At 36.7% G+C, this 25,301-nt stretch overlaps 2 protein-coding genes across 2 annotated transcripts; one reads left to right on the top strand and one right to left on the bottom strand.

Moving 5' to 3' along the window:
- Window positions 1–348: 348 nt before the first annotated feature.
- On the bottom strand, window positions 349–7,725 carry LOC148839325 (uncharacterized). The gene is made up of 10 exons (XM_088908379.1): window positions 7,641–7,725; window positions 7,515–7,544; window positions 4,976–5,290; window positions 3,742–3,786; window positions 3,541–3,576; window positions 2,913–3,011; window positions 2,494–2,518; window positions 1,895–1,935; window positions 1,747–1,778; window positions 349–1,470 (listed from the first exon to the last, which is right to left on the bottom strand). The coding sequence occupies exons 1-10, from the start codon at window positions 7,723–7,725 to the stop codon at window positions 1,297–1,299; spliced, it is 882 nt and encodes a 293-aa protein (XP_088764505.1). The 3' UTR covers window positions 349–1,296.
- Window positions 7,726–24,010: 16,285 nt separating this feature from the next.
- On the top strand, window positions 24,011–24,985 carry tas2r202 (taste receptor, type 2, member 202). Its single transcript, XM_088935672.1, has one exon. It carries the CDS (start codon window positions 24,011–24,013, stop codon window positions 24,983–24,985), a length of 975 nt encoding a protein of 324 aa, XP_088791798.1.
- Window positions 24,986–25,301: the final 316 nt, after the last annotated feature.

Here is a 25,301-nt window from a genome sequence, read left to right as displayed (position 1 = left end):
TGACCTTAGTGATGCCTATTATGTAAAAAGATACTGGAGGAAAGGACCATGTATAATGTTGTGGGGTGACATCTCTTGAAATATTGGGAACACCTACAGTAGTTGTCTTTCGGAACAACAGACAAAGGCAAGGTGAAGGCCATTTAGCCATTGCTTTAATATTGAAGTTCTGCAGCCTGGAGTTGCTCTGTTATTGAGGGTTTTTTTGTTTTCCATCATGAAAATGCCATAGCACTCACTGGAAGACTCACCCAAAACTGAGCCAGCCCAACACTGAATTCTATATTGAGATCTATAACCTCAGACTGAATGTGCAGAACAGCATTATCTCAGACAGTACTGAACAGCTTTTACAAAATGAGCTGCCGTTTATTGGGAACCTCTTTTTTCATTAAGTTGCAATTGTGCACAGCTTAAAATGGGATGTTGTGGAAAACATACAGGTTATTTATCTGTAGAAAAGTCTTTGAACAGTAGCTTGTAGCTGACAATATATTAGAGCAAACAAAATCATCTGTGTGCTATTATTGCACCAATACATGATTTACATGCTATAATCAATCATTACTTACATTTGTACAGTATAATATGAATTTAATATGGAAGGAGTGGAACTCAGATAGGAAACCAAGGTTAAAATCCTTACTTTTACTAATGTGTCATTATGTTGCACGAACCTCCTACAAGTTGAATTTGATTGGTATTGCATTTTATGTTGGGCAACTCAAGCCAATTTAATGTTTTTCTGATAACCAGCTACATAAAGTAGGAAAGGTTAGTTAATTTAATTAATTAGCAATTAGTTCAATTCCCATATTTAAAAACTCAGGTGTAGTGAAAGCATCAGGCCTTTTTGGCACTTACAGTATGAACCAGTTTTGATGGACACTGCTCTATTCCTCTACTTTTAGAGTTATTTGTTCCCATTTAAAGTAAAGAAGATCAATTTATCACAGATACAGTAGCTCCACAACCATAAACGGTAAAAGCAATATATTATAAAAAGGGTCATTTAACACCTGGTGTAATTTTCTTTTTAGTTTATACCACATAGCTTAAGTGAGGACACACAATACTCAGTGTGTCATACAGTACATTTTTCACTTCATTAACTCAAGTAATTAAGCAGTGTCCATGCATTCAGAGGAGGGAGTCTATGTAAAAATATGACACACACTACCTTCAGAGTCCAAAAACAGTGGAATAAAAAGGAAAGGTACACTGGTGCAGAAACAATAAAGCATTAAGAAATGAAGAAATGCCTATTTTCCCTATTTCCCAGTTTGTAAATCTTCTTTATTCTGTGACTGAAGACAGGAATCCCTCCTCTGGTGCTCCTGTAGCCTCTCGGTGTATTCTTACAGTGGCGTACTCAGATGTTTCATCAAATTGTACCACTGGGACCACTTTCTTTGGCACTTTTAGTTTCACAGTGGCGTAACACACTTCATTTTCTCTTTCCTGCTGCTCCTGCAGAAGTGAGCACAGAAACGAGTCACTTAAGGTTTTAATACTGCACCAGTGCTTCACAGCATACTGTAGGAACATCAGCAACATATCCTTGAATTTTCTGAAATAACAAGGCCAATGTGTCTAAATAGTACCTATCACAAACAGTGTTAAAACACTGAATGATTCTAGATGTTTAAACCATTCTGTTGCCTAGTCTAACTATACTTGTTCACAATATATGCGTAACATATTTAGTTAGATATTTAGTTAGAACTCGAGCATTCATTTGTTTACCATTGAAATCCATTCTTCTTTAATGCTGGGATCTGTTTAAAAAAACAAATATGTGATTTTAAAGTTTGCTTTAGAGTACGTCTGTACATAACTTACGTCCAATGATTCGTTTTTTAAATTGTAATAGTTTTAGGCATACAGTACTTACAAGCGCCAGTCTCTGGACAGTTGGTCTCATGCTCTGTATCCCTGCAGAAGAGGAAGAATCTAGGATTTACTGATCACATACAGTATGCATCTGTAATCACTACTTGATAAAGCGCCTTTGAAAATGTAAAATTATTATAGCAAACAGTCTTGGGCATCCTCCAGTTGACCAAATTTGGCATGAAACAGATCCATAATGGCTTTTAAGAGCCACAAAGTATTTTTGTCATTTTTTAAAGAGGATTTGAGACATGTATGTGTAGATGCAATCGATTTATGATCATGCTATGACAACCCATACCCTGAAAGGAGAGAGGTCTGTGTCCCAAGAACAGTAAAAGTATCTTCAGCTACAGGGGTGCCCAACCCTGGTCTTTGGGACAAACCCACCTGTTGGTTTTCATTTTAGCCAAAAAGGTGATTGGATTGTGGTGGAAGATTGAAATTGAGATTTTAAGTCACTTCCAAAGCAAAGTAAATAAAAGGCAAACCAACACATGTTTCAGAAGGGCAAACCAAGAGGTCAAATTAATCAGATTATTGGGTGTGAAGCACCCCAGTGCAAGGGTTGGGTACCCCTGTATTAGAAGTCTGACTCACCTCTCATTGTCCTGTTTTTTTCTCTCTGAAAAATATCAATAGTTTTTAAGACAAATTGTGCATTTTGTTTGTTTAAAAAAAACATTTTTAAATGGTCGTCATAATCTTTAAATACAGTATCAGAAATTATGTTTGTGTTATACTGTGTTCTAAGTATTAAGTTACTACTGATATTTATGGAAGCATATTCATGAAAATAGAAAATACAAATCTGCTTGTTATTGTTATTGTTATTAAATCAGAATGCATTTTACTGTATCAGTTACATAAACAATTTAATTCTTGCCAACCAAAAAATAAAACTATGTTTTATGTTTTTTGTGCTACAAGAAGCTAAAGGATGTTTTCAATCTATCAGTTACAAGAGCAGCTCACTCTAAAAGGACACAGAATACTGCTAACAAAAACCATCAACGCACTGAAGCAGAGGAATGTCACAACTCCTACTGTCATGAGAAAGAGCAGTCCACCACCTGCCCCCCCAGTGACAATCTCAGGAAATTTTCCTGAAAACAAAACTGCAAGAAAATGACAAGGAAGTACATATTTGGGCAATAATAGGAAAATGAAATTCACAACACATTTGTATGAGAGCACATTGATATTAACATGAACAGCAATATTGCATGAGATCTCATCCTCATCCAGACATGGTAATCTGTAAATTACATCAATATCCCACATGTTAATTGGTCTCATCAACAGTTCATCATGCTGACAATGTGCTCGACTGAATCACCATGACAATTGTTCCTAGGCACTAATTTATCCCTTTTGAAATGTGGCAATTTGCCTCCCTCGAAATTTAATTCCCTCTGTCATGTAGCCATTATGTAAAAGTCAGAATATTTTTATAAAAATGATTTTCAGGATGGAAAGGAAAAGGCACAACATATCACCGGGATCAAGTATCAGGATCTAGCTGTTGTGGGCATTTGAGACAAATTACTATGGGGAAATTTAATATCATGGCAAAGCTAAAAGGTACAACTATACAAAAATGTGCTAAAAGGTTCGTTTAGGGTTCATATCTGAATGATAACTCACCATGACTGTTTGTTGTGGATTGTGTCCCAGTAACATCTTCAAAACAATAAGGAAAAGCCACTAAGTAATTTATGGATGAATTACTGCAGACCCATCTAACACCACAGCAACATAATCTCTGTAATAATCTCTGTTTGAATGGAAGGGCAGATGAATAAGGAAATACCTACACCCTCTTTGTCTTCCAAAAATGACACTCACCAGGGCTTTTTGCAGTGATATGTGATTCTGTGACATCTGGAACACCTGTAAGAATACCCCAGAAAATGATTAGTGTATTCCCACATTCAAGCCACATTGCCCAGAATGGAAATCACCAAAAGCCATTTTTAAGTATACTGTACATGAGCTGATAATATTCAAGCACATCATCAAGGAGAAGAGTAGAAAAGCTTGGCCAAAGCATTGATGATCTTCATGACACTAAACCTGAGTACAGGTTGTAACTGTGACTTCAATCAGCTCAACCAGCTCACCAGTCATCCCTGCACCATCACAGCCTATTGAAATTCGAACATGCACGGGTGTGCTACAGTATGTTGAGCTTTGGATAAGCACATTGTAAAAGAGAGGTGACTTCCGTGAAAGATGGACTAGAAAAGTACTTTATTTCAGCTTTTGATGTGTTTATATCAACGTCATCTAGACAATGCATGAATAAGCAAATTTAAAAGGCAATAAATAATTATCATTTTAAAATAGGGATGTTTTGTGAAAAATGTTTATCACGGTAGTAAGACCTCAATTAGAATTTTGTGTACAATTCTGTTTGCCATGTAACGGAAAACTATTGCTGCTCTGGAATCAGTCCAGAGAAGAGCAATCAGATACATTTCCAGGGCTTAAGGGAATGTCCAGTACTGACTGCTTAAAGAACTGAAACATTTTAGTCTTGAACAGAGATACATGGAATCGAAAACCTCACAGTCTTTGACAAGTCAACCCAGTGGACTGCTTCAGAAAAAAACAGAATGAAACATGAACCAGAGGACACAAGTGGGAACTTTACAAAGTGCATTTAAAACTGAGAACAGGAGGCATCTTTCCCAAAGGGGTGTGGGAGTATGCTGTAGAACAAGCTACCCAGTCAATTTGTTGAAGTTTCATTCCAGGAAACAACTAGATGAGATCTTTGGATCAATTAACTAGAAACTCCCAACAAGATGTGCTGAATGGTTTCATCTCGTTTCTAAACTTTCTTATAATCCTGTGATTTTAATCAACATAGGATAAGAGCCACACACAACCCAATGTATAAGCAAAAGCAAGCAAGAAAGAAAATAAAATGAAAGAAAAGGGAAAAAATCCCATTATATTAATGAAAGCCTGCACACTCAAATGTACACAGAGATGGATTTAGAAATATTAACATGGAAACATAAATATTTGCTCAAATAAAATGTGAAGGACATTATGAAATTAGTCTGGTTCTTACCATCTACCCTGATTCCTATGATTTCACTGCGCTGTGAAGTAACTCGATTGCCTGCTCTCACCACTTCAACTGCACAGCTCACAAAGACTTCAGTGCTGGTTCCACTGCCTCTCCCTTTCAGCAGCTCCCTTCCAGACACAGTGAGGAAACAGACTTTATACTTTTCCCGGAATGGCACAGTTCTGAAAGGGGCATCGCTCAGATCCGTGTAGAAATGGCAGTGTGTTCCTCTCTCAGCTTCACAACGAACAGTAACATGCTCCTCTTTGTCAATGTGCTTGAGGTCCACTTGAATATGAAACCCTTTAAACTGATCTGTCGGTCAACAAAACAGGAGAAGTCTCACATCAATACACAGGAAGAGACCTGAAAACGCAATAGGAGACACACCGCGAAAGAAGGAATGAGATGGAAAAGACTGGTCTTTAATAATCTGTTGGAGTCAGTTGCTTTTTGAAAAAAAATGCAGTAGAAAATTGTTAATACAATTTTACTTTTTAATCATTTTAATTATTTAATCATGTTACTTTATGGTATGCCCCATTCTGAAATGGTGTGTAAGGTTGGATTTAAGAGACAAGTAGCTGTTCCATACTACTTGTATTGCTTTGACCAAGAACCTCAAAAACAAGAACCAACTGACAATGAAGTGCAGAGAGTGAATTTTCCACCACTCACCATCGACCTTCAGTATTTTAGCTTTACTCCGCTGTGAGGAAAGGATTTGATTCCCCATATTCAATTCAACACTGCAGCTCAGAAAGATCTCAGAAGTCTGTTGAGTTCTCTTTCCTAGCATCTCCTTCCCAGATACAGTGAGTTGACAGGTGCCAAACCTATGTGGCACTGATCTGAAAGACTCTGTGCTCTGATCGGTGTAGAAATGACATTGTGTTCCTCTTTCAGATTCACAACGAATTTCAGTGTACTCCTCTATGTTGATGCGTTCTGGATGTACTTGAAGAAAGGGACGTGCTAGTCCTGCTGTACTTAAAAATAAGAAGAGAGAGCAACTCAAATGTGTTTGACATGAATTTGTGTAATACTGTGAGTTTCAAAACAATATGTATGTTGCTTAATTGGTGGCATATTCAGAAGTCTATCAACTGTCTAACACACCTTTTGATTTCAGATGAATTGTGTATCACAGTCCTGTTAATCATCTGGTGTACTTACAGACAGATGTTCAAAACATTTCAGTGCAGTGTGAAATTTCCCCCAACATGTTTTCCAAAACTGGATTTAAGTGAGAAAAAATATTTCTTCTTGTATTTCTCTGGTCAGAAAATGATGGCAGTGTAATTCTACTTTATCATGAATGAAGCCATAAGGAAAGGAATTATTAAACCTGACTCTTGAAAAACTATAAATATAATACACTATTCTATAATGCAGGGTTGGAGACCCCTGATGTAGGTTCTTCTGCTTTCAATTTTGTGCATCATCCTTTTGGCTTTTATTATACCTTATTATTATAGACATTTGTGGCTGTTATCTAGTACTGTATTGCATCCTGTTCAAGAGATCTGGGCAATCTTAGCATTGAATAATTATTGTGATTGAAGGCAAACCTTCTGCTTAATCAGCATATGAGCAGATGGCATCCTTGTAGAACATTCCTGTACTTTGTAGAACATAAGCCAAATGATATCCTCTCGTTTTACATTTCATGTTCTTATATTCTAACATTTTCTTCTGTGCCTGTATTCATCTTGTCATGTATCATTTGAATGTTAGTAGAACCTGTGACCTCATATTATACATCTTCCACTGCATTGTCTAACTGCAGTTACAATGTTTCCTTAATTAATGGCTATTTCTAGAATATTTCTGGTCCATTCTTGGTAAAAGCAGTATTCTAATCTTATCAATCCATGGAATTCTTCATGAATGATTTATATTTCTGATAAAACTGTATTTCCTGCAAATAGTGTTTTTTTGCAAACAGCAAAGTGTCATGCATAGACATCTCTTATCTTCAGTTTTTTTTGACAAATCCTTTGTGCACTATTACAGCATGTGTGAAACGTCTCAGATTTCTAATCCTTGTACAGTAGGCATCTGAATTCTCCGTCCTGCTTTGCCAGTAATTATTTAAGGATATCCTTTCAAACATCTGAAGGAATTGCCGATACCTTTACCAAAATGTTTTAAATTCCTTGAATTTTTGTCACAGTAATGATGGGCTAATATTCGCAAGCTGCTTGTATTAATATTTTTTATAAATTATCTTACATTGATTATAAGATACTTTTTACTTTTGTCTTAAAAGTTTTATGATATACAGTACTTCCAGAACTGGGAAAGCAGGTTTTGTTCTGGAGCGAAAAAAAGTTTGCAAAGTCTTATTGATGTACAAAACATTAGCCAAACTGGTTCCATACTTGAGTGTAATCTTTGTATAATGAAATATATGAATTATTCACACTGCAGACATGAATATTTTGGGATCCAAGAGTCTAAAGTTACAGAACTAAGTAACATCATGAATTTCACATCAAACAGCAGAAAAAACAAATACACTAATAAAAAAACATACCTGAACAACTTGGTCTCACTTCAACTCCACCTGTAATGTTAACAAAAGAGATACATTTTAAAGATCAGTCACCAACCTTCGAGTACAATTGTACAGTACAAAAAAGAATGACTATAATACACTCACTCAGTATAAGGTATAACATAAAAAGCATTTTGATTCTGCAGCATCTACGTTCTCCAGAAAATGTGTAACCTGATGAAGAGCACATCTAATAGGCACAGGAAACATGAAAGAGCTCAAACAGATGTGATGACGCTGAGGTTGAGTCCTTGTTTATCTGGATGGCCCACTCATCAATCTTTCACTTAAAGAATCTCTCTACAAGCAATCTATTCAACTGTACCAACTGGATCATGCTGTGTCCTGTGTTCAGCAACGCTAGTGTGCATGAGGAATGTCTTGCAAACCTGAGACTCTGCAACTTTTTTTCCATTTGTCAGTAGTGTGTACAGTACATCTCTATGTATAAGCAAACACTTAATGCTTTCACTTTGCAGGGTTCATAAAGACATCAGACATCATACTTTTCTCTGTTTTCAATATTATACAGCCAAACCTTAGGAGTATGTAGTGAATGCATAAGGAATAACATATATGTGTGTCCAAAATGAAGCTGAGATCTAGACTTGAGTAAGAGTAAGTGAAGTGACTGACACCGATAATACTATGAGGAATTGATGTTACTATATTTTCTTTATAGATTTTTGTATGATCTCCATACATATGTTAATGAATATGTACTGTATACATAGCAATAGATTGTGGTGTCTCATCTAGAATTACTTCAGTTCAGACACCAATTATTTTAGATGTGATTTTATACAAAATAGATAAAATTAGTAAAGTAATTTAAAGACCATCAGATATGTTAAATATTTAAAACTTTTCATAAAATATATATAGAAATATAATAAAAATAAAACAGAAGCATGCTGCATGATTTTCTAATCTATGGGGACAATTGGAAGTTTTTATATGTAAAGTAATTGGAATTGTGAATTTCGGTTTTCAAATTTTCACTTTTCAATTTTCAAAGTTGATTTAAATTTTCAAGGAATTCATTATGTTCATTCACGGATGAACATACTAAGATAGTCTCCTATGTTTTCACTATCATATCTCAGCATGTGTTAAATCCATGTCTGTATCTCACACTCAAAGAAAGGCTTAGATTTAGAGGAGCGGTGTAAAATTTATATGGCAGTTGCATTCATACAGTAGCCCCCAGCAATGACTGAATTTGTGTTTCATCTGAGCTCACTAACAAAGCAGGTGCCCTTAGTGGTATTACTCTATCAGTCTTGCATACATAAGAGCTCCCTGTAGTTCTCTAGGTCTGTCCAGTCACATTGCCTCTTTGATGATGTCACAGATCAAGATTGACAGAATCATGTCTTTGCACAAAAACGTTTAAAAAAGCTGTTGACACCGCAAGGCCTACAGTATACAGTACAGTAAGCACATTTCTTCCAAACTCTGCCTGATTCCAGACTAAACCACCACTGGCCTCACTGAAACTATCTATTGTTTTATGATTTCAAAGGGAGATTTTTAAACATGGTAATAAGGTTCTTGTAAAAAATAAACAATGCTGTGTGGTTCAAGAACTGGAGAGATTTCAATTTCATCATACAAGTGAATGAAAAGCCATCATGCTTTGTAAAACTAGTAGCTGATGCCAAAGAGTAATAGCAACAGTTAAAGAAATGAATTCTTTGTTTCTTTTATATTGCTGATATGTAGCAGATAACACTCCACATTTCTGGTGTTTATTTATTCGTCATACAATGTCACTTTAAGCTTGACTTTTGCTGATTCTGTTTTCCTGTTTCACTGAACTAGTCTTATTGACCTGTACACTCAAACAGAGGTGAATTTGCCTGTAAACTGTAAAAAAAAACATCCTTGGGTTTGTCAAATGAATTTTATGTTCAAAAACTGTAAGATGAAAAAAAGAAAATTCAATCCCCATTCTTTTTTCTCAATGTAAAAGCTCATTACATGCTTACAATAGAACTGTCCATTATTATTCATTGTTACCTTAAGAGTACAGAATTCTCAAAATACAAACACATGTTCACACAAAAACACAGTTGACACCACAAGGCCTTATCGTGTTCATGATAATTAGTCAACTTAATGTAGTATAGCAGTTGACAAAATAAAATATGTAAAATATGTAAACTGCTGAACAACAGAGCTCTGCTATGCTCAAGGCAATACAAACATCTTTTGATCACTCTCCTTTTTTCCATCATGTAGCTCTGTATTCAAGCTTTACAGCCAGGAAAAATGGTATCCTTGTTTTTTTTTGCTTTTGTAACAACTGAAACATAGGCAACAGGTTTTCTCTACATAATGTTAAAAATAAGGAAGATGTTCAATTATTAAAACCACTAAGAAAGTATGATCTCAGCGGAATTGGTTATGAAGTAAACAGATTTTTTGGTAATGAAAAAAGCTTCATACAGCAACAAACAGGTCAAAAACATGTTGCATTGGACAACAAACACCTACAGTATATAGCAAGGCATGGACGTTCAGTATATGCTAGTTCATTTATTTGTGCTAGTCACTGAATGAGATATCAGAACAATATTGTTTTCAACAGAACAGCTTTACATAGTGTGAAATAATCACATCTGTTATATATTAAAATATTTACAAGTAGTAACAACAACAAACAACTAAATAACCCTATACTCAAAGGATAATGAGGAAGTATTATTAAATTGGCATCTAATGAACATGTAATTTATTGGTAGTAGTTCAGGTGGGGAGCTGCGTCAGCATGCGTAGGCTGCAAAGGAACAAGTAATAGGTTTATTCCATGCACACCTGAAGAAGGCTCCACGGCTGAAACGTTGTGTTCTCTTTCTTCTTTTTTTCAGCATGGAATAAACCTATTACTTGTTCCTATGTAATTTATTGTATATAAAAAAGCAAAACACTACGAATAAATAATACGATGTAATTGTTACACCAGATAGTTCGATAATGTAATGTTACGGTTATATAAAGTGACTCTTGAGGTGTCTTAAGAATTTAGAGACAATAATGTCTGGCTAGTGTCAACATTTGTAGTTCTCAGGAGTTTCAGAGCAAGAAAGGAACTGGGGTATTTGCTAAGTGGAAGAGGGTCTAAAACACTAATCAAAGGGATCATGTGGTTTATCTTGGTTTATAACTTCTGTGGAAATGATTAAGAGTCCTCAACAGTTTAGGAACAGAGGATAAAAACAGGCAGATAGGTAGACAAGAGAAAAGGAGACAGAGAGGTGCTAAAAAGAAGCAGAGAAAAAGAGAAGGGAAGGAGAGAGCAGGGAAGATCCTTATTCCGGTCAGCCTCTACGACCAGATTTCTGTTAAGCAGAGAAGTGAGAAATTGCTTAGCCAGTTGAATTCAGGAGGAATTTTAGGATGGTCAGAACTGCAATAGCCCAGACTGGACCTTAGCCAGAACACTACAGTTGACAGCTTTACTCTTACAAACAGTGGCGTGGGATCTTTAATGCCCAAGTCAAGTGGTCAAGACCTTGGTTTAATGTCTCATTTGAAGGATAGTGCCTTACTGGTCACCATACTGGGATATTAATTTCACGATGGTGCTCCAGAAAGAAGAGAGCCACCTCCTGGCTCACCAGCCCCACTTGTAGCAGCAACCTGGTTTTCTTAGAGGATTCCTGTCCAGTACTGACCAAGGTCAGCCTTCTGGGATCTGACAGCTTCACACTATGATGCTGTAATGCTGCTGCCAAAGACTAATGTTGTTTTCTGAGGACTGAACATGAGAAGGTTCACTAACCCAGCTTAGTCTGTGTGGGCCTGGCAATTAAACCATAAACAAGCTTTATACCCTAATCACTAGCCTGAAGCAATAAACTTACTATTCCTCAGTCCTAGTACATATGAATCATCACATCTTCTACTTTCCATTACACTTGAGCTCATAAATAGGTATCTGAACAAATGCTTAACTTATTTTGTTTAATATTTTTCCAGGTCTAAGGTGGGCAATGATACAAAGAAACTGATGATGTTCTACTGGAAAGTGGCCTTATGTTCTGATAACTGTTCTACTGGACAGTGGCCCTCATATCCCTGTGCTGAGGATCAGAGATAGTTTATTCCTGTTGGCTGAGTTACATTGAAAGTGGAACAAAACACCAAATATGAAATATATTTAAGTGCAGCCTTTTATAGTGGTTTCATTAAATGGTAGTTGCAATTACTCTACAAATGGTGACAAGCTCCTTAACAATGATAAACAAATAAAAATAAAATGCTAGACTGCTGACATTTACTTATTATATGATGGATGTTAAGTATTTCAGGAATAATAGTAGTAGGGGTGAAAGTTACCCACCAATCCATCCATTTTCTGACTGCTTTATCCAATATAAATGGTCAGGGTAGTGCCATGACCCAGCAAACAACAGACACAAAGAATCAACCTGGAAGACACACCAGTCCATTATAGAGTACATACTGTAGACACACACTCACACCAGGGCCAGTTTTCCAAGAAGCCAATTAACTTACCAATATGTCAGTGGGAGACGACAGGGGCACCGATGCCAAAACCCATGCCAAAACTGTGAGAACATACAAACTCAATGCAGATTGTACCCCAGCAATGCTAACCACTGCATTATTATACTGCAGACAAAGGATAGATGTGAAGGGGTGGTACAGTATGCTGCATACTCTAATACTACAGTACAAACCAGCCGGGTTAAACTGATCATACCATTGCTATTGATATAAAAGACCAATTAACTGGGCCATATTTACCATACTGGTACAAATGGGGGTTATGTAAACAGAGACTAAAAGAAATTAGTGGGATAATCAGTAATTAAAATGAAAGAGCAGAACCAAGAATATACCAGAGTGGTTGGTATAAACAGAGGCACCTGAGTTCTTTGTTTTCTGTCATAGCTTTTGTGAAAAGACTAATAAATCAGGAACACTGGGTTAAACAAACATTTATTAATTCTCACACAACTCAAACTAACAACAGATAACATAAACATATTCACTAACCAACCAGAAACCCCCAGAGTGCCTTCAAATATACAACAGGGCCAAAAATAGAGATAAACCTACATATTGCATCAAACAGAATACAACCTAGAGTCAAATCTCTCTGTCCATAAATCAGGATGCTACACAATAAATGGGAAAACTGTCTCCCTATTCTAAAAATGCATCCACTAACAAAGAGAGTCTTATTTTAACCTAGGGATTCTCTATACAGGAAATCAGTTTCCTAAAAATGAATTGTAAGATCTCCTAATGAGGTTAAAATATTTAATCTGCTGTGCAGTGGAACTACTGGCGCGTATCAGCGCCACACAACTCCCTGCCACAGTGCAGGGATACAGGACGAGCTGCGAGAGTCGCTGGTTCAAATGAATATCTTCTATCAATTCAATAAGATGAAAGACCAGCATGAGGTCACAATGAAAAACTTTCATTTAGCTTTAGTTTAGCTGAGCTCGATGGGTGGAGCTAATATGTCATGCCAGCAAGTCTCTACAAGGAAAAAACACGTGTTTAGGCTGGAGATCCTTGGCCGGGGGCTCTGTGATGAACCAGGAGACATCCGCATGAGTATCATTTATTGCTGCTGCTCTAAGTGGGACCAGCTGTTGGCACTGATCTTGTAATTGCATTGCCACACACCTGTCAAGGAGGTGGGAGCTGAGCCAAATTCCTGGCTCTTTGAGGCCCTCTAGTGGCGGCCAGCAGAATTTCTTAGCCTACTGTGTGACAACCCAAATATTTCAGAGATAGATGAAGTGGGTCCCCTCCTACGAGTAAAGAACTCAGGGGTCCTTCAGATGAAAAGTGATAGAAAAGTAAGGAATTAAAATTAATTATAAAATATTATTAATTATTGATGTCCTACTCTAAGAGGCCTGCACTTTAAGACATGGATAACACTCACCTGTACAGCAAGACTCAATTATACAGAAGAGCCTTAGGCAGCATAAATAGCAGTTTCTGCCTTGGTGAGCACATCCTATTAGCTACTGTGCATTGCATATGTTTACATATGTCAACCACTTTCCTGACTGAGCTACAGTATGCTTGTTCTAAAATGCAAATGATCAGCTTTTCAGCAAGAAAAGCCAGTAAGCTTGAGAAGAGACTTTAAGGTTCTCATGCTCACATACAATGCACTACATGGTCTAGCTCCAGATTATTTTAAGAGCTTACTGCATGATATAGTTCAAAACCTCATCTGAAATCTGTGGATTCAACATTTCTTACTCTAGCAAAAACTAAACGCCAAGCAATGAGTGGTCATACCTTCTGATATGCCACATCATGTCTGCCAAAATCACTACAAAGGTCTGTGATTTTTTTTAACATACTGTATTATTGTTGTTGTATTGTGGCCCAAAATAAAAATACGAAAAAAGGAATACAGTAGATATGTAATGTGTGGGAGAAGTACTTTTTCAACTGAACTTTAATAATTTTCTAATTCAGATGTTAATCTATCAATTATGTTTGTCTGGTCTCATGGATCTAAGCTGAGAATAAGAATGAAGTCTATTTTCAGTAATTAAATCGAGAGCCCAAGATGTATCTCAATATAACAGTATAACCAGGTGGAGCAATGGTGCCCCCTGCTGTAGAAATGTTTACATAGATGAAAATGATTAAATGCACAGTATTAGAAAAGAAAGCATTTGAAAGAATAAAAGATTCCCTTTAGCACTTAATATGAAGAAGGTAAGACTCATTGCAGTTCAGTACATTTGCTTTTCATGGTTTCACTTTCACAAGTTCTTCCTCAAAGCTTGCTCATTGGGAAGGAGAACTAGGTACAGTAGGATAGCCAACCTTCTCAGTTCTGCAAATATAGCCTGGTAGAAGTTCACATATTTTAAGATCTTCTGCTAAGACACTGAATAGGATTTAGAAGTATGTGCAAAAGTAGTGCCAACTATGTGCACATCCTTATAGCACTCATAATGTTTTCAAGTGCTATACTGTGGATCTTTAAGGTAAAGAGCAAAACTGATTCATTAGGGAAACAGAACCACATGGCAGTTTAGATATTTCTTAACTAATTTAAAGTAATAACCAGCAAGAAAAGCTAATGTCATTGCAAAACTGGTGCTTCTGAAGAAACATTCTGATATTGTGAAACTAATCAATTCAGAGCTAGGTTTTCACAAGTTTATACATCTTCTTGTGTACTGTAAATTCTGGTTTGTTTGGTATCTTCTGTACTGTGTGCAATTCTGTATACTCCATTTTTACTTTTTACTGCACTTCTCACTGACTGTTCTGCATTGTTGTATTATTGTATCATTTCGTTACACTGTGCTGTGTTGACTGTGCCAGGCTGCTGTTGTTTTCTATCTATGTGAGCATTATAAGAGTGAAACAATTGCTTTATTTTCTATTAACCCTTCTTTTAAGACTCAGCCTCAACTAGAAGATGAAAGATTGAAAATGCAATTTGTACATGCTCATGTTTAAATTAAGACGCAGATCTTATAAAAATACACATGAACATTTGAGAATAGGTTTCTAAACCTCAAATGGTGTTGAATTGCTTAACCCACACAATTGTGGGCAACCTAAAAATACAGCAGCTTCGAAGCTTGTTTGTAGGAGGTGATACACTGAATAACATAGAAGAATAACAGTATGTTAGGTAGGCAAAATTATATTTATAAGTATGAAACTGAGCAAGCAAGCCAAAAGACTTTTTACTTATGCGCAACATTTATAGTGGCCTATGTGGTTTACACAGACCTCGATTGAATACCATTGGAAAAATGTTTAGTGAAGCACAAAAACAACATCGGGTTTCACTAAGTGAAACAGCAAGAGATCACATAACATCAGGGTGACCACAGACACATCTATGGTTTTAACTTCATACAATCACACAGTCAGTGGATTATCAAAAGATGTCCACAGCTCTCCCGCCAGATTAAAAATGTGTATGCAAGTTTAGAATGTCTGTACAGTTTGCTTTTTGCTTAGGTTTCTCTAGGTATCAAAGAAACTGGGTAGTAGTCAGAACTTTGCAGCTACCCTTTTCTAATAGATCTGTGCCATAAGAATTAATTTTCGGCTGAACTATCCAAACCAGGTTAGTCACAATTATTTCTCTATTCTATATTATTTATCCTCATGACAATTACTAAAGAAATATTTTAAAGGAGCCATCATCCAAATCATAATGTCTTTTTCTCATTAGATTACATAGTCACCAACCACATAGGAAAGAACTTCAGAACTAGAGATAATTAGCCCAGTAGAACCCAGACTGGAGGATAACATAAGAACAATGACAAAGGAGGAGACCTTTCAGCACATTTAATCTGTTTGGTAGTTAGTAGCAAATTGATTCTAGGTTCTCATTCAGTCATTTCTTCAAAGACGCCAGGGTTTTGGCTTCAACAACATGGTTGAGTAGCTTGTTCAACAACCCTGATGAAAAGTCATATAGCACCTGGTTTGGCTGAAGTCCTGTTTTCTCTTATCTGACCCACCTTTAAGCAAAGACTGTTGCTGAGTAAGAGATTTATAAAAAAAACAGAAATAATTGTTATTAAAGAAATGAATCAGACGTAAAGGGGGTTTTACTTTGTTGGGGGAAAGAACAAATGTAATCATCATAAACCACACACAAGTATTGTTACAGAATGAAAGAAAATGTACCAGCTTTTCTCCTGTAAACATTTAGTGAAGGATGTTTGTTTCTTATAAATTTTGTCTGTGTTGTACAGTATGTACAGGCATATTATGGAATATGTATACAATTTAAAGCCCCAGATAAGAAGTTAAAAACATGGTTCATTCATAGTTTGGCATGGTATCTATAAGTATTGAGTCAGAAGAAAAATAAAATTGCTGTTATTATCTTTCATGTAAAATAGGTGTTTGTGTACTTCTCTCAAAATAAATTGCTCTTTTAAAGGGTTTGTGATAGCTCAGATTGATTTCTCAAACTGTTAAAAGAGAAAAATGGAAAGTAATAGAACACTTAAGTATTAGATAGTAGAACCAGCACAAAAGAGTTTTCTCTGACTTGATTGAGATGAAAGGTTTAGAAAAATGGACAGGAAATTGCAAACTAGCTCTGTAGGGAATAATTTGAAGTAAGATGATAAAAAGAAAACTATTACTTCTCTTCCTATGTTTACCATTTATCTAAAGAATATGACCTATAAGAGATATGCCATATGAAGCAAAGAATGAAGCAGAGATATACTGTGCGCTGGCAAGACTTGGTGTCCATCCAGTATTTAGCCATAAGGCTAAAATTGTTTAGTATCTGCGTAATATACCATTAACAAGCATGTTTAGAGTTTTTATAATATACTGACTGAAATACTTCTTTGGGTTTTGATGTGCTGATGTGCCCTATAATCAGCAGGTCAAAAAAATCCCAAGTCTACATCTCTAGGTGAAAAAAGAGGGTGTTAAATGGGTCTAACTACTGTAAGTCATGACTCCAGTTACCAGTTACAGTCCTCAAGGGCTGGAGTTGTGCAATCCTGCCTATATACAGTAGGTCCTGTGACATTATTTTAGAAAATTCTGACTCTCGATAATTAGTCATTTAAAAATTACAGTCAAAATATCTACCTTGCACAATGGCCTGTTGTCTTCTAGAAGTAGTGATGTCTCCTAGCAATGGCAGTGCAGGGCCTGAGCACATTGATCCATTGTTTTAGGCTCCCTGCACCCTAGGTGCCATATTCTGATTAAAGGTGCAGGGAATTTGGAAATCAGCTGAGGCCACAGTTACCCTGGCCACCACTATTCCCGTCCTGCCCCCAGCCGTGCACCCCTGCCGGGCGCTCTTCCAGGAGAGTCCGCTACAATGTGTAAATTTTGCTTTTTCAGTTTTAAAATTCTGCATTTTTTAACTTACTTTCCACTCCAGAGTGACTTAAATAGAGGGATGGCCAGCAATTGAATGTAAGGCCTAAGGTCCTTAATGACTTAGTAAGTGAGCATAAATTAATCCATAATAGAATCAGATGACACAGTAGTAACATTTTTTCATGTTCATCGTCAACCCTGTCTGGTCTGATAGGCCTGCCGTGTCTCACTTTCCATCTGCAACACATTCCCTCTGTGAGGTGCCAGGCCTTCACATCCACATACTGTATGCACTCCAGACCACATTTCTCCACACAGCACTGCTTAACAACCAACCCAACTCTCCACTGCTCAAACCTCTTTCTCGCCTTGTTTTGATTATTGGAATCGTTTAAATAGAGGATTCCCTCATTAAAAACAAGTAATGCAAAAATATATTTTTGAAAAAATCTTGCTTAAGCTTTGCAGCAAAAAGCACCACCACTGCTTGCAGTGAAGAGAAAAAAAACAGAAGCAGAGAACTCATCATTCTGCAGCTCAGCAGCTCCCCCTATCGCTAGTCAGGCGCATGCAGCCCAGGACGAGCTGTGTGAAACATTGATGTACAGAAGAGCTCTGCACACTCCAATACCTGTACTGATGACTCTGAGAATGGGTGTGATTCTTCTTTATTTTTATGGGGGTAGAGTGGCACATGACAAACTGTATTACATCTTGAGAAGTAATATGGGCAAAATCAATTTAGAAAAATATAGTTTGAAGTCACAGAGAATTACACTAAAACTGCTAGGACATACAGTAGATATATTAGGAATAAAAACAGTTTTACTCCTATTTATGAAAGTGTTTATTTTTAATCATTCACAGTGTCAGAGAAAGCAAAAAGAAAAATCTTAGATGAAGGAACTATATCTACCAAAGAGCAATATCTCAAGGATATGTGTCTGATTCAACAAAGGGACCATGCAAATGACTGACTTTAGGTGGGCATTTCTGCAAAATGACAAGATTTTTAAGAAAATATTGACTCCATTAATGTTTTCTATCTGGGCCTGGTCTTGAACCCAACTTGAAAGGTCAGGGAGTGAGACAGTGAGTTACATATTCATTATCACAACATAATATCAATTATTTAACATGTCCCATGTTTTTCTCATTCAGGTATTATGTGCAGGTCAGACCAGAGCAGGTCCTTTGATGTACTTTCCTTCAGTGCAATGTATAACTGTGCTCCTCTGCAAAACACATTTTGGAGATGTGTGCAGCGTTTATAATTGAAATTTGCATTGTGTTACTTAACGAAAAGAACAGCCTGATTGCTATACTTTACCCATTTACAGCCATGTAGAAAAACAAGACTTGCTCTCAGGCAGCAGCAGGTACAGTACATTGATTCTTTCTTTATAGATAAAGAAGTGGCGGTACCAGTGGGTCACACTCTGACACCTCAGTGTTGCAAGAGGTGGACTGTTGAAGCAAGCTTATTATGTTAGTACAGTAGAGGGGTACATAAATAGTGTCAAAATACAAATTCTACATTTTAATGTTCTCGTGCGTATTGACGATACCAGCACCTCTCTCAAAATAGAGACGCGGATGAAAAATGACAACGCTTCTATTTAAGTAGATAAGCACAGAAAGAATGAGTAAGTCACAGAACATTTGTGGTCTTCTAAACATAAGTCCTCACTTATGGTCCTGTCAGCACAATGTCAACCGTAAAGATTGGTAACCACAAGCCAACCGTGAGTCCAGCATGTTTTTGCTTGTTCAGAAACCACTCTGAGAAAACACAAGCTCACAGTATTTGCCTTCAACAGCTTGAATGTCTTTTTAAGAGACAATTTAAAGAAAGCCGAGAAAGCAGAGAACATCAATCACATAAGGGGAAGAGATCTAAGACAAAGAGAAGACAGCAATGAAGGGAAATATGAATGCAAAGTTCAAAGTACTTGCATAGCTTTTAAAACCATGATTTTAACTTATTACCTGTTTTTCAACAACACATTTGCAATTAAAGAAAGAGAAGTGGACTGAGCCTTGCTACTGAAGGAGAGTTTTTTTTCTTAATGTTCTCCACATAGTCCTCATAACTTCAGTTTGAGATATTTTACACAACTCAATGGAAAACAGGAAATATGAATACAAGAATATTCTCAACATTTACAAAGTGCAAGTCCTTTGTCTTATCTTTTATTCATTTTACAAATGTCTTTTTCCAAAGTCACTCAGTATCATTTGCTTACTGTATGTACTAAAGATTGGAGTATGGTAAGGTCATGAGCGGTGAAATATACAGTATGGGAAAAAAAGGAACACAATAGGAACACAATATAATATTCGGGAACAGTTATCGTTAAATTGAATAAAATGTGTGTTACATAACATACTGTATGTCTTTAATGTTTCCACATGGTCACATGAAAAAATGGCACGTTGAGAACTGAAGGGCATGGTTCTGTTTTGGAAGGGCAGAAGGGTGTGCCTATCTACCGTTCGTGACTGACAGAAAAAATCGTTTTTGGTTTTTCAAGGAAGATCACCACAGAGATTACCCACAATGCAAATGGGCTGGCCACAGAGAACATGGTTCAGCACGAATGTCACTGCAAGGTCACAGCACAGAATGCAAATCAGGAGAGGAAAGATTCCCTCTCCAGGAAAAAGGAGCAAGGGAGGACTAAGAAACTATCCTTCACCTCCCTGGAATCCCTGGAGCAGATACAGTAGATGGGTTAGTTTGGCTATAAGACTAGGCAATGTCAGCTGCTCCAAATACCTGCTTATATTGTGCTATTCTACTGCTGATTCGAAACATCTGATTTATTGCAGTTGAGGCGTTTTAAGCAGTTGAAAAGTACATTCGCAAGACTGTATTTTGGAAGAACAGTCAGTTTCATACAGGTGTGTTTATAATCTAATGACATATTCTCATTCTTAAAATCTTAAAAAGGAAAAGGCAAAACTGATCATGTGAGTTGTAAGTCATCCCCTTTATAGCAGGTTATGTAGATACAGCTGATAGGGGAACAGACATCTTTTGCAGCATAAGATAAATGCCAACAGACATGAAAGCTCTTTTATTTCTGCAGCCATAATAGTATAATTAATATTGAATAATAACACTGTTAAATGGTCAAAAGAGCACTTTGGTTGCATCTACAATCCCATAATTGTTAAAATGTACTGAATCATTGTAATATTGTATAATGTACAGTATTTGTTGAGAATTTATGTTGTATTTATTGTATTTTCAGTACTTGTATGTGTGTCTTAGTCTTTTTATTGGGAAAGGCTGTGAAGTAATATTGCCAAATGAAAATCCCAGATAATAAAGGTCTTCTAATCTAATTGTTTTGGTTTGTACATTATACATTATGTAACCAATTGAGATTACTTCCTCAGCTTCACTGCACATTTCAGACCACTGCTATTTTTTTTATTTACTTTTAAAAATATTTAGCTGAATGCAACTTTGTTTTATTTAGTGGGATATTTAAAATCAATACATGTTCTGCTGGGAATTCAGTTGTATAGTCAGCCTCCATGATTTGTTTGTTCAGTGTTTTTTATTAGTTAATTTCAGATGTTTTATGATAGTGTAGAGTGATCCATAAAACCAACAGATCTGGCATTAAAAAGGGGTCCGTGTCAGTCTGTTCACCAATTACGTTCCCAAACCGAAATCTAACAGAACCAAGACATTTCTGTCAAAGAAATAAACTGGGATCACTAATTATATCCTTCTGCTGTCTTGCAAAGTTTTCCTTCCCACCTGCATATCATGTTATACTTAATGCTCTGATAAGTGTTCTATGTCCTCTCCTTGACACCCCTTGCCTCCTGTAATCTCATTTTAAAACACTTAAGCATTCGCGCAGTGAATTATCAATGTCAGAACATGGAGCTAAGTGGTTTATTTATAGCTAGATTTTACCTCTTTTGTCTGTGTTGTTTTTGTCGACCACAGGAAAACTTTAAATAAATCGCATGATCTATCATTTATTAAAGCGCGATTTATACAACACTAATTCAAAATTCTTGTTGATTTAATATTTTATAAGCAAGCCAATCCAAGTGAAAGCACATACAATGTTTCCAAATAACCTGTTTAAAGCTGCATTTAAATATTTTAGTTTCTTATATGACTGTTTTGTATAGCACTCAAGCTCTACTCCACTCTGACTATGGCAAAAAGAAAATCTTCGATCACAAGGGAATTTTTAGACATTCAAATCTGGAAGCCGAAGGCAGCTCTCACAGCAGAGGTGGCGCAGGATGGTGGACAAGCTGCAGCGGTCAGCTCTTCCTCTGATGAGAATCTGACCTCTGCTAAGTCATATTAAAAGTTTGGGGATTGCTGATTCAGGAGATGTTGTTTGAATAAGGCCTCAGTCTCTACACACAACTGTCTTTCCTGTGACCTTGGTTTTGTTTACTTCAACATACCAAGCACATCCAATCCCAAATCAAGTGAGCTTCCTTTTTTCCAAAAAAAAACTGTGCACACCCCTTTTATCAAAATACAGTACAAAACCATCTTTAAAACCTTTTAAGTGCTTTGAAGTACATTGCTCAAGCTCTACACCCTAGCAAGGTCTCTGGGACATGGCTCATTCTCCTACATTTTAACAATATATATTTTTTTGAAAAACCTTCTCTTTCTCAAAACAACTGTGGGACTTTAGGAAGAAGACCTTCTAGCCATTCAGCTCCTGTGCTGCTCAGTGGACAACAGCATGTCAAACAGCTTACAGTATGTCAAAATACCTGGTATCATGGACCTACTTTAAACTGAATTTACTTTGTGGCCAATACAGATTGTGACACATCCTTTATGTTTTGTTTGTTGGCTTATAAAAAACGGGGGAGACAAAACTAAGAAAAATAGAATGCTACTCTCATCCATCTTCTAATGGACCTGAGGATATAGAGTGCATCTGAAAGGCAAGACTAGACGAAGGATATTCTTCAGAACAAGAAGCTCTGAGGTTATTTTTTTACAATTCCCTCATTTTAAACTCATCAACAGCTTGTTCCAACTACCTAGGGGGTGATGTTCATAGGATGCTCCAACAAAAAATAAATATTTTGAAAGCTTAAAAACAGAAAAATCAAACAAGAATCACAGTAAGTACCGGAAAGAGAGGTTTACGGATCAAAACGTTAATCTGAAGTTTTGACATTTCGAGAAAATTTCAAATGGTGTAAATAAATATATAAATTAAATAAATATTTATTTATTTGATTTACATACAGTACTTATTTATACCATTGTGAAATTAATAAAAAATAATACATAACAAATATAATATATGTATGTAAATATATGTAAATATGTAAATAATGTTAATATGATATAAACCATGTAGATTATGAATCATATACACATCAATATTAATAAATATTTATTTATTTTGTATATCTATACATTTGTTTTAATGTTTTCTCAGACAACAGAAACATTTCACACCAGTAAGAGATTGGAAGTTCTTTTATTAACTGGAAAAGAGAATTTACTAAAGGCAAGTGTAAGCAGACATCACATCACACACTTATTGCTTTTCAATCTAGCCCGATTTAAATTAATGAAAACATTAATTAATATTAGCATTTTTTTACCCAGAAGATTAGGTATTTACTTATTAAATACAATAGTTAAAAGTCCCCAACCTGTAGAAGAACTTAAAACATTCGAGCAAGTCAAATGATGAGACATGCTAGCTGGGTTAATTATAATCCGCAAACACTGTGTATGTGTTCTGCGTTGCGTTCCCTAAATAAGTGGCTTTCGGGTTAGTGCAAAGCCAGAAGCTCCCATTCTCAAAGGAATTAAAAAAATAGATCCACAGAATGCTTTTAGGCCCCAATCAGGCGTAAGAGACATTCATATAATTAATATAATTTTTACAAAAAATAATAAGCAATGCACATTGATTATGTTATGATTGCTGGCACACATGTTTCATCTTAGAAAGATTCCATGTGCCGCTATAATCAAAGCTTAGCCAAGACAACTGACCTTTAAAATTAATCAACACGAATGCATTATGTTATATATACAAAGAAAAGATCTGATTGCAAAGAATCACTCTTCTCTGTGTGAAAAGTATTTCTTAGTCTTATTTCTCCCCCTGCTGGACATTTCTTGCATGTGCATGTGTTGAGAGGTCACACTAAAACACAAATATTTACACCAATGTGGTGTAAATATTGAAATGTTTGAGCACTTTTTAGAAAATTGTTTCAAGTCATTTTCTAATGCAATTAATGCATTTTTATAAAGTACACATACTAACAAAACTGAAAATGAGAAAGTATTCGGGGGAGTTTTTTGCCCAAGTACGTTATGGTAAAATAATTTAATATGAGTAAAAAAAATTAAAAAGCCTTTTGGATCCCCATTTTTCTTCATCTAACATTTCTGAATTTACATCCCTTAAATCAAAACTGATAGCTTTATGAAATACTGTAGCTTTTGTTAGCTACATGCAGTTTCTGGTGCACATTATCAACTCCAACACATGTGAAAGACTCTGTTCTCATACATTTTTTTGTTTCTTCAGCGGATAGGCTTGAACTCGATCACCTCCCCGTGCCTGAGACACACTGAAAGAGACACCAGTATGCTTGTGCATGAGGTGATATTCACCATCTGGTTGCTGACCGGTTTCGTGGCAGTGCTCACTATCTTCTTCAACCTCTACATCCTCCTGATGAACCTGAAGACCTACCGCAAAAACGGACACTGGGCACCTTGTGAGATCATCATCACTGCCTTGTGTCTGTGCAATGGTGCCCATCAGATCATTTGTTACCTGTGGATGACCATGGACAACCTGGACCCTGACTGTTTCCTGGGGGATCTCTTCTACTCACTCTTGATGGTGACCATCTATAGCCTGAAATTCTCCATTGTGTGGAGCACCGCTTTCCTCTCCTTCTTCTACAGCACCAAGCTGGTGATTGAGCCCATTCACTGCTATACCAGGATCCAGGATGCATTCCTGAAGCACGCCACCACTGTGGTGCTCATCATCCCGCTCTGTGGATTCGTGAGCTGTGTCCCTATGGTCTCCGTTATTTCCTCCGCTAACGATACCCGGGTCTTCAAGGACTGCGGGGCACTGATTCCTTCTGACTCTCCAGGGAAATTTTACCTCGGCTTCTATCTCTTAGCTTCCGACATCATCCCAGGTTTGCTAATGATCAAGTCCAGCATCTCCATCACTGTCCATCTGGCCATTCACCTTCGCCACATGAAGGCCAGTACCAATGGTTTTCACACTCCCAAACTGGGCTCAGAGATGAGGGTCATCCGGATGACGCTGGCTCTCATGGGTGTCTTCTTCTGCTTTGTGGCAGTCGATCTATGTGTACAGTACTATAATGTCATTTACGCAGAGAACGTGATGGCCCTCACCACTCTCTTCTCCTCCATCTACACTGCTGCCAGCTCCTTCATTCTTGTTTATGGCAAGAAGACACACTGGAAGGAACTTCTGCACATCTACAACCAGGTCATAGATCAATACCCCTGCCTCACCTGCCTCAGGTTGCCAGAAAACAAGCATACAGCTGGAGACCACCAAAAGCATTAGGCCATCTAATACTAGGACCTCTGTTCCATCCCCAAGTGTTTTCTTTTGGGATAGAAACAGAAGAACGTTTAGAAAAATGAAGGCTGATCAGCTTGTTTCACTGATAATAGTCAATCACTGAACCCTTTCTTAAAGAATATAATAGAGATGAGCCAAACAACACAGCTGGGTAGTATGTTGTAGGAAACTCTGAGCTTCTTAGGACTGAAAGTGCCTTCTTTTTGCAGTTTTAGATTTAGCTTCAAATTTCCTAAGTAAAGTAGTTGTGCACTGTACAATACAATGTAAAGGGGGAGAGACACCCACATCAGCAGAC

Source organism: Atractosteus spatula, chromosome 2, assembly GCF_055471065.1.
Source record: "Atractosteus spatula isolate fAtrSpa1 chromosome 2, fAtrSpa1.hap1, whole genome shotgun sequence".
In the NCBI taxonomy this organism is placed as follows: domain Eukaryota; kingdom Metazoa; phylum Chordata; class Actinopteri; order Semionotiformes; family Lepisosteidae; genus Atractosteus; species Atractosteus spatula.
The sequence above is the reverse complement of the archived record's forward strand: the minus strand, read 5'-3'. Positions and strand labels throughout refer to the sequence as shown.

What these genes read in the sequence shown, in the direction of transcription:
- tas2r202 (XM_088935672.1), top strand. Translation starts at nt 24,011, where the DNA reads ATGCTTGTGCATGAGGTGATATTCACCATCTGGTTGCTGACCGGTTTC.
- LOC148839325 (XM_088908379.1), bottom strand. Translation starts at nt 7,725, where the DNA reads ATGTGCTCTTCATCAGGTTACACATTTTCTGGAGAACGTAGATGCTGC. An exon ending in TATGTTATACCTTATACTGA is followed by an intron (nt 7,545 to 7,640) that starts GTGAGTGTATTA and finishes TTAACATTACAG; the next exon opens with GTGGAGTTGAAGTGAGACCA. An exon ending in CTGTCCAGAGACTGGCGCTT is followed by an intron (nt 1,779 to 1,894) that starts GTAAGTACTGTA and finishes TTTTTTAAACAG; the next exon opens with ATCCCAGCATTAAAGAAGAA.